This window comes from Staurois parvus, unplaced genomic scaffold, assembly GCF_062004578.1.
Source record: "Staurois parvus isolate SC_StPar_1 unplaced genomic scaffold, SC_StPar_1.0 ptg000058l, whole genome shotgun sequence".
Lineage (NCBI taxonomy): Eukaryota > Metazoa > Chordata > Amphibia > Anura > Ranidae > Staurois > Staurois parvus.
Genome location: NW_028317854.1, coordinates 14,774,459 through 14,792,880, shown reverse-complemented (window position 1 = coordinate 14,792,880; position 18,422 = coordinate 14,774,459). Strand labels below are relative to the sequence as shown.

At 40.6% G+C, this 18,422-nt stretch overlaps 1 protein-coding gene across 1 annotated transcript in view; it reads right to left on the bottom strand.

The window, feature by feature from the left end:
• Positions 1-7,425: 7,425 nt before the first annotated feature.
• The window catches only part of ELOVL6 (ELOVL fatty acid elongase 6), a 95,602-nt gene continuing 84,605 nt past the window's right edge, over positions 7,426-18,422 (bottom strand). The window contains exon 4 of the mRNA XM_089668509.1: positions 7,426-9,554. Coding sequence (XP_089524635.1) covers positions 9,130-9,554 — 425 coding nt within the window. The 3' untranslated portion in view covers positions 7,426-9,129. The remainder of the gene's footprint in view (positions 9,555-18,422) is intronic.

The window sequence follows — 18,422 nt, the reverse complement described above, 5'->3', positions numbered from 1 at the left end:
TTTCAGTGCTGCTGTCCACCAATGTGGGGGAGGGGGTTGATAATTCTGACACCTTTGCTAGGGGTTATTAATGTGTCCACTGACACCAATGCTGGGAGTTATCATGGCGTCCTCTAATACCTGTGTTGGGGGTTAATTCTGACACCAATGCTGAGGGTTATTAATGCGTACACTGGCACTAATGCTGGAAGTTATTATGGAGCCCACTGACACTAATACTGGGGGTTATTATTGCATCCACTGACATCAATGCTTGGGGTAATTCTTGCATCCAGGAAGGAGGGGGCGCAATTTGGCATCTTCACCCTGGGCACTGATTGACCTTGTCCAATCACTGGGAAACACCATCAAGCAGGTAGTGATATCAGACTGTGATAGTGTCACCCCCATCCGTGACAGTGCACCGACCACATAATTTACAGGGGTTGGTTTAGGAAGCATAGTTTCGCTGCGCACTGCCGTACTGAAACTAGCCTGCCCAGCGTCCTACAGCACACTGTGGCAGGCTAGACAGGAGCCCAATGTGCTAGCCTGCTCTCTTTGTCTACTGCTCTTTCCAGCTGTCACTCAGCAGCGGCAGGACAGAGCACTGTGGCAGGCGGGGGGTGGGGGGGGGGTGGTGGGAGGAGCTATGCTCAGTGCACTACAGTAGGGCAAACACATGGGAAAAAAATTATTGGGGGGGGGGTCACACCATGTTTTAAACGCACCAGGTGATATGGGAGGAAGATGAGGATATGCAGATAGGCATCTTGTATGTCTGCTGAGGCCAGAAATTTCCCTTGTCTGAGAAAAGCAATGACAGAACTTGTCACATCCCTCCATAAGTTTGGTACATGAACAATTCAGTTTGGAGATTTAAAGTATGGGATGAATAACCCATTTGGTTTTGGGACTGTGAATAGGTCTGATTAAAAACATTGAAGCTTTTCCTCTGAAGGAACTGGTACAACCATCCCTTGTGACTGTAGTTGTCACAAGGTGGGCAGTAAATCAGTTTGCTGAGTGGACAAAGAGGTCCAGGACATCTTGGATCTAGACTAGCACAAATGCCAATAAACTGCCCAGCCCCTCACTCCACAGAGTAAAGGGCATTGCTTCAAATATGAGCTTCTGGGCAAGCTTGGTGGGATTAGTGGGCCAGGGCTTGTGATGAAAGAAAGTACTAAGCCTTGGTTTTGAAGTTGATGTCTAGAGAGAGCAAAAAAGCCCTATTTACTGGGCAGATGTAGTAAACATGGGGAGTAAGATATATTTTTTCTTATGGGGTAGCAGAACCTTTAAATTTAAAAAGAAATTCCCCACACAGGCATTTACCGTCAAAGGGCATGTGTAATAAGTATCTCCTACAAGCAGGTTCAGCAGACCAAGATTTTAAAGCACAAAATGTTGAATACTCTATATGCACAGAGATAAGGGAGAATCTAGATACTTGGTATATTACATTCACCAGAATGTCCACACAAAACAAGGCTGAGGGCATCAGCAGCAACTATTCCAAGATAATAGGCCATCATAGACAGGCTCATGTTCTCCATTCATCGGTCTTGTCCAGTTAGCAATAGTCTGGCAAATAGATATTGCAGCAATAGCCAGCTTCTGGGCAAGTGAGACCCTTTAGGAGGGCTTCATAACACGTTCCAACAAAATCCTCAGGGGAACATCCTCAATAGGAACTTTAATGTGTTTGTTGAGGACTGAAATGACAGGATCTCCTACTGGGATAGCCCAGTTTTTCAATTCCTTTTCCATAGGAAAAAGTCTCATGAAAAGATTAAGAGGGACGAGTATTCTTTCATTAGGCAAGTCCTTTTATAATGCCTATTAAATTTGTGCATGAATAAGAAAAGTATTTTTTTTTTACTTAACCTACCTCTTAGTGCCCACAAGGGCTTGTTTGGGCTGTGGTGACTCATGTGCTGTTAAGCAAAGACTAGTTTGCGTTGATCAGTGTATCTATGGTGAAGAGCAACTGGCAAGAAGTGATAGCGTTCATCTTTGCAGCTTCCACTACAATATCTGCATCCCATTGGCTTTTCCTCTATTTCCTGCTCAAAACAAATTAGAAGGTTCCATCTTGGATTCATGAACAGACTTAGTGGGGAGGAAGGCAGTGTAGTTCTTTTGACCCCTAGAAACCAATGGTTCAAAGAGTGCCAAGAGTTTTCTGAAGAATTCAGACATGGTGGCAGAAAAATCTGCTTTTGTCAGATAGGTCAGATTATGTGCACTTAAAAGGGATCTAGAATCGAAAGAAGGGAGCAATGTCATAATAAGACATTGCTCCAGGACAAGGGAACAGCTATCACCTTGAGTGGCACCTGTGCTAAAATGAGGGGGTTCCCAGTGTAGAACTCAATGAATGGATGTGGGAGGTGTTGTGGAGGTGTTGGGGTTTTACACAGTAGTCATGATAACTCAGTCAATAACCATGTTCCTCGGCTGTGTCTCTGTAGCAGAAGGCAACAAGTAGTGCAGCAAAAGTGGTGTGCACGTTTTCTGATGATACGCTGGGAGAAAGTGCATCAGTCAAGAGGTGTGTTGCAACTACATCACCATCCTGAGACAAAGCATGGTTTGGAAAAAAATGCCAAATATGAATTAAGTGGAGATACAGTATTTATAGGCATCAGAGACAAGTATAACGATGAGCAACACAATAACTCCCCATTCTTGTGCTACTTGTATGCTAAAAGCTTTTTGTTCTGTAGCCAGGAACAGTCCAAATTACATGGAAATCCTGTCTTACATTGTTCGTGTCACTGGGCTTGTTAGGGGCCCAGGCTTCACCTGTCAAGGTGGGCACACCCCCATAGAGATCTTCAGGGTCTGGGTAGCACAGCAATGAATAGCACTCTGAATAGCCTGAATAGCACTCTGTGGCTAACTACACTTTCTGCACCAACATGCCAAGGTGAGAGCCTACTGCAAGATCCAGTGCCTGAAGCAAAAATTACAGGCCTGCCCCACACAGTTTGGTCAGGGTACAGACACCAAGGGATACCAATACAGAAACTGCTTGCTAGCCCAGAGACATAAATAGCCAGATCTTGACCAAAGTATCAGAAAGACACCTACAAAAATGGAATTCCTGTAGGCATACCCTAGGGATGCGAGTTCTTGCCAATCATCATAAGGTAGCCTGCATATAACCCATGGTCCATAACTACAAGCCCTGTGTCCTGTACAGTAGGATTAAAATATACCAGTTTTACATTTCCCCTAGATTGATGATGGCAACAACTTAAGACCATATGTTGTCAGGCTAAAAAGGTATCTGCACAAGTTCCTCATGGCCTGTTGGCACCCATACCAATCACCACTCACACCCCTTTGGGTGATGCAAATCCACAACTTCAACCCATGGAAGCTACATTCAGAGCTATTGGTCTAGCAACCTCTCCCTTAAGTGGTTTTAAATCCAATAGGAGTTGCGCCTGTTTAACCTGTACAGCCTTTCAAAACACACAGATCAAAGGATTGTTCTCAGTAGGCAGGAGGTGGGGATCTGATGTCACATACAGCAAAGACTAGAGCAGAGAGATCATTGTAATCTGACAGTCAGCGCAGCCCCATTCCCTGCACCCCCCCCAACCCCGAATGGCATGGGAAAGGAGAAAAAGCTCAAAACTGCTCCTCCTGCCTCTACCCCTCTATGTCTGCCCACTTAGCAGCCAGCAGATGCATGGTGGATGAAAGATGCTGATGCCTGAGCTTCCATCCTTGGGTGAGTATACTCACCATCCACTGTCTGTGATTGAAGTCTCCCCCGTCCCTTCTCTCTCCTGCCTCTGAGCGTGTGAGTACACTATAATAATAGGGACTCAGATGTAAGGGGTGCTGTGCAGACTCTGATGTAAGGGGGGCTTTGAGAACCCTGATTCAAAGAGAAATGCAGGGAATGCTGGTGCAAGTGGGGGCTTTGGTCAGCAGAAACCTCCTTATATCAGAGTTCCCCTGTACATCAGTGCCCCCACACTTCCCCTTAAATTGTGATTCCCACAGCACTCCTTACATCAGAGTTCCCTTTTTACATTAGAATCCTTCGAGTTCCCTGTCACAGGTGTAAGTGAAAATTCTGCAGACTCAGATATAAGGGGGAACTCTGTGTAAAGGGGGCTATGGGAACCCCGATCAAAGGGGAATTCTGGGTACTTATTTAAATCACAAAATATATGCATAGTGTATACTACCAAAAACAAAATTGCAGTGCACCACTAAAGTGTTTGGCTTGGTAGGCCTGTCTCAAGATGCATAGGGCAAGCCATACATGATTCATTTTTTGTTCAAGCAGCGGGTTGAACAGAAGAAAAAGTCCCCACTGGCAGCATACAATAATGAGTGATGCTGACAGGCTAGTTGTACAACCAGCTAGCCACTACATGGATCGTAATCCAGCAGGTCCCTGCTGAACCGACCAAATTTCGATCCATATATGGCCAACTTAAAGCGAAACTTTACTCATTAAAAATTTGATAAAAAAATGTTCTTAGAAAGGAACAGCCATTACACATTAATAATTATGCCAACAAAATTAGTGTGTGCTGTAAATTGCCTCTAGCATTGCTCCTGTTTTTTTTGTTCTGTTCTTGTTGGAGAATGCCATTTTGATGAAGCCCAGTGCCCCTGAGCAGAAATAAATCATAAAGCGGAACTAAACCAAATCAATATAACTGTTTTTAAAAAAACTGGAATGTTGGGATTCCTAACTGTCACATTTGCTTGTATCCTCAGCCAAACTGTCAAACCATCAAATGGCCGGAGACATGACTGATCATATGTGCAACACCATGGCAGTTACAAATCAAACAGAAGCAGCTTCCTTGGCTGTAAAGGATAGGAGGGTTTAATTCTACTTTAAGACTGCCAGCAGATTGGCCTCTACAAATTCGGCAGTGCCTTAAAACAGAGAGCAATTAAGCATATGCAGAGCAGCGTGAGACAGCGTATTACTGGATTACAAAACAGTATAGACGCTTATTTTTGACATTTTACATACAGTGCCTTGAAAAATTATTCATACCCCTTGAAATTTTCCACATTTTGTCATGTTACAACCAAAAACGTCAATGTATTTTATTGGGATTTTATGTGATAGACCAACACAAAGTGGCACATAATTGTGAAGTGGAAGGAAAATGATAAATGGTTTTTAACATTTTTAACAAATAAATATCTGAAAAGTGTGGCGTGCATTTGTATTCAGCCCCCCCGAGTCAATACTTTGTAGAACCACCTTTCGCTGCAATTACAGCTGCAAGTCTTTTTGAGTATGTCTCTACCAGCTTTGCACATCTAGAGAGTGACATTTTGCCCATTCTTCTTTGCAAAATAGCTCCATTTCTGTCAGATTGGATGGAGAGCATCTATGAACAGCAATTTTCAAGTCTTGCCACAGATTCTCAATTGGATTTATATCTGGACTTTGACTGGACCATTCTAACACATGAATATGCTTTGATCTTAACCATTCCATTGTAGCTCTGGCTCTATGTTTAGGGCCGTTGTCCTGCTGGAAGGTGAACCTCCGCCCCAGTCTCAAGTCTTTTGCAGACTCTAACAGGCTTTCTTCTAAGATTGCCCTATATTTGGTTCCATCCATCTTCTCTTCAACTCTGACCAGCTTCTCTGTCCCTGCTGAAGAAAAGCATCCCCACAACACAATGCTGCCACCACGTTTCATGGTGGGGATGATGTGTTCAGTGTTAGTTTTACACCACACATAGCATTTTGCTGTCAGGCCAAAAAGTTCAATTTTGGTCTCATCTGACCAGAGCACCTTTTTCCACGTTTGCTGTGTCCCCCACATGGCTTCTCACAAACTGCAATACGGGACTTCTTATGGCTTTTTTTCCAACAATGGCTTTTTTTTCTTGCCACTCTTCCATAAAGGCCAGATCTGTGGAGTGCATGACCAATAGTTGTCCTGTGGACAGATTCTCCCACCTGAGCTGTGGATCTCTGCAGCTCAGGTCGGGCAAGGAGAGCATTCATCAGAGAAGCAGCCAAGAGGGCTGCTTCTCTGATGAATGCTCTCCTTGCCCGACCAGTCAGTTTAGGTGGATGGCCATGTCTTGGTAGGATTGCAGTTGTGTCCGAATCTTTCCATTTTCAGATGATGGATTGAACAGTGCTCTGTGAGATGTTTAAAGCTTGGAATATTTTTTATATAACCTAACCCTGCTTTAAACTTCTCCACTTTATCCCTGACCTGTCTGGTCTGTTCCTTGGCCTTCATGATGCGGTTTGTTCACTAATGTTCTTTAACAAACCTCTGAGGGCTTCACAGAACATCTGTATTTATACTGAGATTAAACAACACACAGGTGGACTCTATTTACTAATTAAGTAACTTCTGAAGGCAATTGTTTCCACTAGATTTTAATTAGGGGTAGCAGAGTAAAGGGGACTGAATACAATGCACGCCACACTTTTCAGATATTTGTAAAAAAAATGTGAAAACCATTTATCATTTTCCTTCCATGTCACAATTATGTGCCACTTTGTGTTGGTCTATCACATAAAATCCAAATAAAATATATTTACGTTTTTGGTTGTAACATGAAAAAATGTGGAACATTTCAAGGGGTATGAATACTTTTTCAAGGCACTGTAATTATACCTGCAAAAAGGGACCAGCCTAAAGAGATCTAGCAAGACCTAATTTTCTGACTAAAGTTCCCTTTTAAGTATTGCTGCATTTACAATAAACAATAGCAAAGCATATGTAGCAAACAATTGTTGGAGGTATTATTGAAAGAAGGTTACCACAGCCAATACGAAAGCAGGGGTAGTTTCATTCAAACACAGCAAACATAGGTTGGAGATGCTATTGAAAGAATTTTACCATTTACAACAACAAGGAAGATCTAGTTTCATTTATACACAGCAAACAAATGTTGGAAGTGTTATTGAAAGATGGTTACCTGTAGGGGCAGAGCAGAGAAGACATGACAATTGATAAGAAGATGAGGTGGTTAGATTATGCACTTATGCAGGAAGGGTACTTTTGGCAAGAATACCCATGCCTGCCCCTCACTATGAGCTCATCCACTGCCGTAAGATAAAAGGGAGATAAAGCATATCCACAGTAAAAACAAGCATGCTTTACTGCATATACAGACTGATTTTACTGTTGTGGGTTTAGTAGCACTTTAATGTTCAAATGTTGAGGCATTGGGACTAGATGGTGCAAAGCTATTTATAGGAGGTATTTGACCAGGCTGCAGGATGTACACAATGGCAATAGGTATGGCAATTAAATTAATAAACATTTTTAAAAGCTGCATAGTTTTCCTTGCCTATTGGGGCACTGTGATTGCATCGGCAATTTAAAAGAAAAAAAAAAAAAGCAGCACCACCTGTGCAGTAACTGAGAAACATCCTTTTAATGCTACAGCCATCAGCAATGAATACATCCAGTACTTTAACATAAATGTAAACTTTATTGTTTGTTACAATAGTGAATTGCAAGATCTTCTCATTTCATCCTGATAATTCAGACTAAATGCATCATAACATTACATGTCCTTTTTTATTTATTTCTGGTAACTGAGATGCTAAGTAGCCTCTGCCATTTCTAGATCATGAAACTAAATTTCAAAAAAGAAGCAGCATGGATGGCAGCACCATTTAAAGCTAAAAAAAAAAAAGAAAAATCCCTTGTGTTGTAATTCTTTCATAAATGAAAGAAACAATTGTTTTATTTTTTTTTTAAGTAGCTAGGAAATGTGCTCCTATATACCACAGGGTTGTACAATGATGACTGCAAGTTCCTACAGGGTTGCATTTACAGTAAGTCTTAACTGTACTCTGACGCATGACAGCAGCCTCTAACCCTTCTTCTCTAATCTGCTAATATATTAATCTAGCTAACTAATACAATTAAGAAGACTACATTAAAACATTTAACATCAAGTTACAATAAGTGCTTCCTTGAAATACTAGGAAATTGTACATGTATTTGGCTTCTCCAGACTTGGTTATAACAGACAAAACACTCTATGAGTTTCTGAAGAATATGGCTTGAAACAACATGAGTTTGATTTCAGACCCAGGTACATTAAGTACCCTTGGCATTTTTTAACCTGTCTTCAATGCACACAAGACATAGAAAAATACAAGAGTGTGAAGTAAGACAAGTCCCTTGGAATATGGGAGATTGTTACAGGAATTGGTATTCTCCTCTCAGTTTTAATGAAAAAGAAAATCGTAAAGATCTGGTGTGTTGTATTTTCTGTGTGGACCAGAAGAGGGCACTTTAATCAACTCTGTACTGCTTCATTAGCAAATACATAAAGCACAGTGTTACCGAACTCACGCACACAGCCCTGCGGTAGTAGTCAGATAAGGAAACCGTTCACAAAAATAGAAAACAAGAGCTATTCGGCGTTCTAGGAATCGGGCTTTTGTCATGGGCTCTGAGTAAAACATTCGGATAACAGTTTCAACCTTCTTCTCTTTTCATCCCTTCTAGAAGGTAGTTCAGTAAGTGATGAAGCTTTGATACTTGTGTTGTCCAGGTGCACAAGTCCACTGTGAAACACACCAGATATAAGATATGTAAAATTATTTCAGTCTAGATTTAATACTGTAGTAGCCAGCTTGGGCAGATGGTTTAATTTGCATATTGATAGGAACCACACCTGTACACATTACAAAGCATCCTAGGTGGTAAAATCCACTTTATACCTTTTCTAACTCAGAACACAAAACATTATACACCTTAGCCAGAAGAATACATTTATATTCCTGTGTATACCTTGTCTCATTCTTGAAATAGATCGGTAACAGATTATGGGCAGTAGTAAAACACCAGAGTTTTTACTGAAAAACATAGCAATAGCCTTTCTTCCAAAGGACTTGTTAAAGTGGGCTGATGTTACAGACCAGTTTCCGTTCCTTCGACATTCTTGGAGTGCTTGCGCGCTGATCAGCTTCACGTTTTAAGACAAGAATTAAATAAACTATTACAAATTCGCTTTATTTGTCTCTAGGATCTAAGTGCTTGAGATATGGTTTTCTTTGTGCCTTTAAAATATTTGCTCACTCCCAATTCTGTTTTGTTTGTAATCATCTTCTCTTAATATTTGATGACCCTGAGCTATGACTTGGCATTCGGTTTCACCATTAGTCGGCCTTGGCAGCTTTCCTTGTTTTGGTCATATAGGCTTCAAAGAAGAAGCGGCAGAAGAGCACAAAGTAGCTGAGGTACATGATGGAGGACCACACAATATTATGTACGTGGGATGGACACTGTCCTTGTTGCATCCAAGCAAAGACCAGGTAATTCACCACGCACCCAATGAGCATCTGAGTGATTTGGGATAAAGTGATCATCATGGCAAACTTTCGTGACACTCTAAAGCCAGCGGCTCGCAAGGCATAGTAAGAATACATAACTGCGTGTACTCCATAGTTCATGGTCATAAACCATCCGCCACCAGCCACCATGTCCTTGTATGAATACCATGAATAGAGCAACACTGTTATATGGTGGTACCAGTGAAGGAAGATGAGCTTCTGTTTCCGAAGGATGATAAAAATGGTGTCCCCTGAAAGACAAGAACAGAAATAAAATGAGAATTGTTTTTTTTACGCGCACACACTGTACACTCCAAATGCTCCATACTACAGGTGAAATTTGAAAGATTAGAATATCGTGCAAAAGTTCATTTATTTCAGTAATGCAACTTAAAAGGTGAAACTAATGTATGAGATAGACTCATTACAAGCAAAGCAAGATGGTTCAAGCCGTGATTTGTCATATTTGTGATGATTATGGCTTACAGCTCATGAAAACCCCAAATCCACAATCTCAGAAAATTAGAATATTACATGCAATCAAAACAAGGATTGTACATAGAACAATATCGGAACTCTGAAAAGTATAAGCATGCATATATACTCAGTACTTGGTTTGGGCCCCTTTTGCAGCAATTACTGCCTCGATGCGGCGTAACATGGAAGCTATCAGCCTGTGGCACTGCTGAGGTGTTATGGAAGACCAGGATGCTTCAATAGCGGCCTTCAGCTCTTCTGCATTGTTCGGTCTCATGTCTCTCATCTTTCTCTTGGCAATGCCCCATAGATTCTCTATGGGGTTCAGGTCAGGCGGGTTTGCTGGCCAATCAAGCACAGTAATCCCACGGTCATTGAACCAGGTTTTGGTGCTTTTGGCAGTGTGGGCAGGTGCCAAGTCCTGCTGGAAAATGAAGTCAGCATCCCCATAAAGCTAGTCTGCGGAAGGAAGCATGAAGTGCTCCAAAATCTCCTGGTAGACGGCTGCGTTGACCCTGAACTTAATGAAGCACAGTGGACCAACACCAGCAGATGACATGGCTCCCCAAATCAACACAGACTGTGGAAACTTCACACTGGACTTCAAGCATCTTGCAGTGTGTGCCTCTCCATTCTTCCTCCATACTCTGGGTCCTTGGTTTCCAAATGAGATGCAAAATTTGCTCTCATCAGAAAAGAGGACTTTGGATCACTGAGCAACAAGCCAGGTCTGTTTTTCTTTAGCCCAGGTAAGACACTTCTGACGTTGTTTGTTGTTCAGGAGGGGCTTGACAAGAGGAATACGACATTTGAAATCCATGTCCAGGATCCGTCTGTGTGTGGTGGCTGTTGATGCACTGACTCCAGCCTCAGTCCACTCCTTGTGAAAGTCCAACACTTTTGAATGACCTTTTCCTGACAATCCTCTCCAGGCTGCGGTCAACCCTGCTGCTTGTGCACCTTTTTCTTCCACACAACTTTATATTAGCGTGCTTTGATACAGCACTTTGGGAACATCCAACTTCTTTTGCAATTACTTTTTGAGGCTTTCCCTCCTTATGGAGGGTGTCAATGATGGTTTTCTGCACAACTGTCAGGTCAGCAGTCTTTCCCATGATTGTGATTCCTACTGAACCAGACTGAGAGACCATTTAAAGGCTCAGGAACCCTTTGCAGGTGTTATGGCTTAATTAGCTGATTAGAGAGGGACACTTTGAGCTGAGAATATTTTCACAATATTCTAATTTTCTGAGATTGTGGATTTGGGGTTTTCATGAGCTGTAAGCCATAATCATCACAATTATGACAAATCATGGCTTGAACTATCTTGCTTTGCATGTAATGAGTCTATCTCATATATTAGTTTCACCTTTTAAGTTGAATTACTGAAATAAATGAACTTTTGCACGATATTCTAATTTTTTGAGTTTCACCTGTATATTTAGGGTGCATCCAGGGTCCAGTTGCCACAGATCCAAGTTTGTGTAAAAAAAAAAAAAAAAAAAAAAAAGTTGTGTGTAATATATATATATATATATATATATATATATATATACACACACATACATACATACATATACACACACACACACACAGTTGTGCTCAACAATGTACATACCCTGGCAGAAATTGTGAAATTTTGGCATTGATATTGAAAATATGTCTGATCATGCCAAAAAATGCTCTTTTATTGAAGGATGATGATCATATGAAGCCATTTCTTATCAAATAGTTGTTTGGCTCCTTTTTAAATCATAATGATAACAGAAGTCACCCAAATGGCCATGATCAAAAGTTTACATACCCTGGAATGTTTGGCCTTGGTACAGACACACAAGATGACACACATGGGCTACAATGCCAATTAGAGGTTAATGTCCCACATCTGTGGCTTTTTAAATTGCAATTAGTGTCAGTGTGTAAATATTCAGTGAGTTTGTTAGCTCTTATGCGGAAGCACTGATTAGGCTAGATACTGAGCCATGGGGATCAGAAAAGAACTGTCAAACGTCCTGCGCAACAAGACAATGGAACTTTATAAAGATGGAAAAGGACATAAAAAGATGTCCAAAGCCTTGAATATGCCAATCAGTACTGTTAAATCACCTATTAAGAAGTGGAAAGTTTGGGGATCTCTTGATACAAAGCTAAGGTCAGGTAGACCAAGAAAGATTGCAGCAGGGACAGAAGAATTGTCTGGGACTCAAAGAAAAACCCACAGGCAACCTCAAAAGATATACAGTCTGCTCTGGAAGAAGATGGTGTGGTTATTTTAAAGGAGTACAATACGGTAATACTTGAAAACAAATGAGCTGTTTGGTCGAGGTGCTTTTACTGCACCAATGCCACAAAAAAACCCGGTTACAACATGCCTGACAACACCTTGACATGCCTAACCAGGCCTTCTTGTGTCATTGATGCAGTAAAGGCCTCTTTCTGGCATCTCGACCATGCAGCTCATTTTTGTTCAAGTGTCATCATATTGTGCTTCTTCAAAACAACCACACGATCTTTTTCCAGAGCAGCCTGTATTTATCTTGTGGTTACCTATGGGTTTTTCTTTGAATCCCGGACAATTCTTCTGTCAGTTATGGCAGAAGAGTTGAAGCTGTTATAGCTGCCAAGGGTGGGTCACTTCAATATTGAACCCTACGGACTAAGAGTGGGATTGGATTAAAGTTTACGTGCGTGTAAAGGCAGGCGTCCCAATACTTTTGGCAATATAGAGTAATATGAGATACACACACACACACATATATATATATATACACACATACATACACAAACACACACACTGTACACACATATACCCATACTGACATTCATAGATTCTTCAACTGCCTGGGGCTACATAGTTTCTAAATGTTATCAAAAAAGTTTATAAATTAAGGTAAATTAAATTGAAAAATTGCTGCTGCAGACTACGATATCGATAACGACACTCTATTGTATTCAACGGTGACATTGTACTACATGAACTGATCCTGGTGGCAAGTCAGTCCAGGGTTTAAGCTGAGATTAAGTCATTTACAGCTTATAAAAGAACAGACTAGGACTTGTCAGCATTATGACTGAAATAATTTCACCTCTAAATGTTCTTTACTGCAGAAATGGTATTCCAAACACTCATCACTACCTAGATACTGTTCATTAACTAAAGTATGTCATGTGTATTTATTTTTAGGAATATATTCAGGTAAATTTTAAACATAAACCTGTAGTACTGAGTTTGCACTACAAATAAATCTGATTCAAGAACAAAGTAATCAATAAGTGAAGCAAAGGTTTGTAAATATACAGGCTAGATACTGCAAGATAAAATGGACCACTTTACAGAGCACAAGCAGCCATAATGTATATTTACTGTCAGAAGACTGCAGCTAATCAATAGGGATTTTGTTGAGGATTCTGGAATGCTGTCAAAGCCCATTGACTTAGTAAAAGGTCTCTAAAGAAGAACTCTACCAAGTAAAACGTTTAACTAAATTGACCATATAAAATTGTTCTGTACTTTTGGAGCCCCTGCATTTTTAGCAGTCATAAAATGTAAAAGAATGTATAACAATCTACACATTTAGAAGAATTAAAAACCTTAGGTCTGTGTAGCTACATATTTTCCACATATTTTATTTATTACAAGTACTTATATAATGCCATCAACTTATGCAGCATTTTACATATATATTGTACATTCACATCAATCCCTAACCGTCAAGGAGTGTACAATCTAAGATCCCTAACTCACATATATACATACACATACTACGGACAATTTAGACAGGAGCCATTTAACCTACCAGCATGTCTTTGGAGTGTGGGAAGAAACCAGAGTGCCTTGAGGAAACCCCACAGGCACAGGGAGAACATACAAACTCCATGTAGGTATTGACATGGTTAGGATTCGAACCAACGACTAAAGGCTACAAGGTGGAAATGGTAACTAATTAGTCACAGTGCTGCCCTACACATACAATCTTTCTGTAGTTAACATATAGCTTTCCCTGTGCATCAAACTGAAGAGTAGATTGCTAAAGCAGAGTGGGAACGGGTCCACACCTGCACAGTAGAAATCATGATCTGTCTGAGACTTAGCAGCAGCTACAGTTGTGTTCAAAATAATAGCAGTGTGTTGAAAAAAGTGAATAAAGCTCAAAATCCTTCTAATAGCTTTTATTTCCATACACACAAATGCATTGGGAACACTACACATTCTATTCCAAATCAAAACATGAAGAAAAATATATCAAATTTGTGTTGTTCCTCTAAAAAAATTGAAGAAAAGGGAATATTAGACTGTTCAAAAAAATTGCAGTGTTTGTATTCTTCTTTACAAATTCAAACATTCACTATATAAACTGAAAAATGTTTGAAGATTTTGCTTTCCTTTGAATCACTTAATTAATATTTAGTTGTATAAGCACTGTTTCTGAGAACTGCTGTACATCTGTGTTGCATGGAGTCAACCAACTTCTGGTACCTGTGAACGGGTATTCCAGCCCAGGATGATTGGACTACATTCCACAGTTCTTCTCTATTTCTTGGTTTTGCATTTTTGATGTCACCCCACAAGTTTTCTATTGGATTAAGATCCGGGGATTGGGCTGGCCACTCCATAATGTCAATCTTGTTGGTCTGAAACCAAGATGTTGCACGTTTACTGGTGTGTTTGGGGTCGTTGTCTTGTTGGAACACCCATTTCAAGGGCATTTCCTCTTCAGCATAAGGCAGCATGACCTCTTCAAGTATTCTGATGTATTCAAACTGATCCATGATCCCTGGTGCGCGATAAATAGGCCCAACACCGTAGTATGAGAAACATCCCCATATCATGATGCTTGCGCAACCATGCTTCACTGTCTTCACAGTGTACTGTGGCTTGAATTCAGTGTTTGGGGGTCGTCTGACAAACTGTCTCCGGCCACTAGACCCAAAAAGAACAATCTTACTTTCATCAGTCCACAAAATGTTGCGCCATTTCTCTTTAGGTCAGTCAGTGTGCTCTTTGGCAAATTGTAACCTCTTCAGCACGTCTTTTTTTCAACAGTGGGACTTTGCAGGGGCTTCTTGCAGATAGCTTGGCTTCACATAGGCGTCTTCTAATTGTAACAGTACTCACAGGTAACTTTACACCTTCTTTGATCTTCCTGGAGCTGATTGTTGGCTGAGTCCTTGCCATTTTGGCTATTCTTCTATCCATTCGAATGGTAGTTTTTCACTTTATTCCACGTCTTTCAGGTTTGGTTGTCATTTTAAAGCATTTGCTATCATTTTAGCTGAGCAGCCTATCATTTTCTGCACTTCTTTATATGTTTTCCCCTCTCCAATCAACCTTTTAATCAAGGTATGCTGTTCTTCTGAACAATGTCTGGAACAACCCATTTTCCTCAGAATTTCAGAGAGAAATGCACTGTAACCAGCATGTACAACATTTGCTGCCTTCCTTCCTTAAATAAGGGCAATAATTGCCACCTGTTTTTCAGAGAATGAATGAATGACCTCACTAATAGAACTCCACACTGCTATTATTTTTAACATGCCCCTTTCAATTAGTGATTCAATTACACAGAATCAGCAGCATGCATGTCATGACAGTTGGGTCTGTTGGATTTCTATTACTCTACTACATCTGCTAGAAAATTATTTGCCATGGAGAAATATCATTTCTACCGAAAACAGTGATTGATCAGGCTAGTGATGTCTGACTGCTATTATTTTGAACACAACTGTACGTAGAACAGGCACATACAAAAAGGAAGTGTGGTAGAATACGCCAGATACTAGAAGTCAAAGCACTCTCCTCAAACATGCTGGCTGACAGTCATCATTTTAGTGGATGCAGACAAACCAGGTACAGCACTGCTTGCAAAGGACACACAGAAAGGGAAGTATAGTGGAAAGATTTGCAGACACTAGGGGGTTTATTTACTAAAGCTGGAGAGTCCAAAATCAGACTCCCTTCTGCATAGAAACCAATCAGCTTCCAGGTTTCATTGCCAAAGCTTCATTGAACAAGCTGAGGTTAGAAGCTGATTGGTTTCTATGCAGAAGGGAGTCTGATTTTGGACTCTCCAGCTTTAGTAAATAAACCCCCAGAGGTCAGACTGCATCAACACTACAACTCCAGCTTTACCCGCTAATTTAGTAATTACACAGTGGTTGGAACTGCGTGGAATAAACGCATATTGAAAACGAACAGAAGGTCAAACTTGGCAAGAATGCAGTGGCCAGCCACTTTAGGGATACCAGTATCCTGTATCAAATTACTGGGAAGTTCTGCTATACAGCATGTTAGTCAAAAAAAAAAGTAACCAAATCCATTTTACTTACTTGAAGCCATGACCATATGACCCTTCTCTTCATTGGTTTATTCTTGGTGTCATTCTTTGGGTGCCCACATCATCTTCTCTGATGTGAACACCCCCTATTGGTGAAGGCGACACTTCTAGCCCTGGGTCCTCTCTCATAGGCTCCAGAGGCAGAAGAACTCACTGGGTCAGTAAGGAGACCAGTACTCAAGATAACAAGCAGGAAAAAAAAATGTCTGGTCCCCAGAGCAGGAAACTAGCTTGATTTATGGAGGAAACTGACTTTGATCCATTACACTGCAGGATGGCTTAAGAAGAGGTGTTTGTATATAATGCATTGTGCATCAATTACTTTTTTTTTTTTGCCTGGAATTGGGCTTTAAGTAGAAATGCCATTCTTCCCTATGTCGCCGTTCACATCTATGCACTTTAATTTAGTGTGCTGTAAAAGGGAAGCTATAAAAAGGGTCAAACAACATTTACAGTGCCTTGAAAAAGTATTCATACCCCTTGAAATGTTCCACATTTTGTCATGTTACAACCAAAAATGTAAATGTATTTTTATTCGGATTTTATGTGATAGACCAACATAAAGTGGCACATAATTGTGAAGTGGAAGAAAAATGATAAATGGCTTTTAAAATTTTTTACAAATATCTGAATAGTGTGGCATGCATTTGTATTCAGCCCGCGAGTCAATACTTTGTAGAACCACCTTTCGCTGCAATTCCAGCTGCAAATCTTTTTGGGTACGTGTCTATCAGTTTTGCACATCTAGAGAGTGACATTTCTGCCCATTCTTCTTTGTAAAATAGCTCAAGCTCTGTCCGATTGGATTGAGAGCGTCTGTGAACAGCAACTTTCAAGTCTTGTCACAGATTCTTAATTGGATTTAGGTCTGGACTTTGACTGGTCCATTCTAACAAATGAATATGCTTTAATCTAAACCATTCAAGCTTTGGCTGTATGTTTAGGGTCATTATCCTGCTAGAAGGTGAACCTCCACCCCAGTCTCAAGTCTTTTGCAGACTCTAGCAGGTTTTCTTCTAAGATTGCCCTGAAATTGGCTCTATCCATCTTCCCATCAACTCTGACCAGCTTCTCTGTCCCTGCAGAAGAAAAGCATCACCACCACCATTTTTCTTGGTGGGGACGGTGTATGGAGGGTAATGTGCAGTGTTAGTCTTCCGCCACACATAGCATTTTGCTTTCAGGCCAAAAAGTTACATTTTGGTCTCATATGACCAGAACACCTTCTTCCAAGTGTTTGCTGTGTCTCCCACATGGCTTCTTGCAAACTGCAAGGGGGACTTCTTATGGATTTTTCTACAATGGCTTTCTTCTTGCTATTCTTCCATAAAGGACAGATTTGTGGCGTGCACGACTAATAGTTGCCCTGTGCCCCCCTTCTTTTTGTTTTTCTTCCTTGGGTTGTTTTGAACCTTTTATTGTTCTATGTATATTCTGTTGGGCTTTGACCCTGCCTTTGCGTGGGTGTCTGTTGTTGTATTATGTATGTTCCATATATTTAAAATAAAAAAAAAATAAAAAAAAAAAAAAACAAATAGTTGTCCTGTGGACAGATTCTCCCACCTGAGCTGTGGAACTCTGCAGCTCCTCCAGAGTTACCATGGGCCACTTGGCTGCTTCTCTGATTAATGCTCTCCTTGCCTGGCCTGTCAGTTTAGGTGGATGGCCATGTTTTGGTAGGTTTGTAGCTGTGCCATACGCTTTCCATTTTCGAATGATGGATTGAACAGTGCTGCATGAGATGTTCAAAGCTTGGAATATTTTTTTTTTTCATAACCTAACCCCGCTTTAAACTTCTCCTCAACTTTCTCCCCAACCTGTCTAGTGTGTTCCTTGGCCTTCGTGATGGCGTTTGTTCACTAAATGTTCCCTAACAAACCTCTGAGGGCTTCACAAAATAGCTGTATTTATACTGAGATTAAATTACAGACAGGTGGACTCTATTTACTAATTACAGTTAGGTCCATATATACTTGGACACAGGCACAATTTTAGTTTTTTTCAGGTATTTACCAAAACATATTCATGCTATAGTTATATAATGGATATGGCCTGAAAGTGCACACTCTCAGGTTTAATTTGAGGGTATGTACATCCAAATTGGAGGAAGGGTTTAGGAATTACAGCTCTCCTTTTTTCAAGGGACCAAAAGTAATTGGACAACAGAATCAAAAGCGGTTTCATGGCCACGTGTGGCCTACTCCTTTATTTCATCATCAATTAAGCAGGTAAAAGGTCTGGAGTTGATTCTAAGTGTGTTATTTGCATTTGGAATCTATTGCTGTGAACCTACATCATACGTTCAAA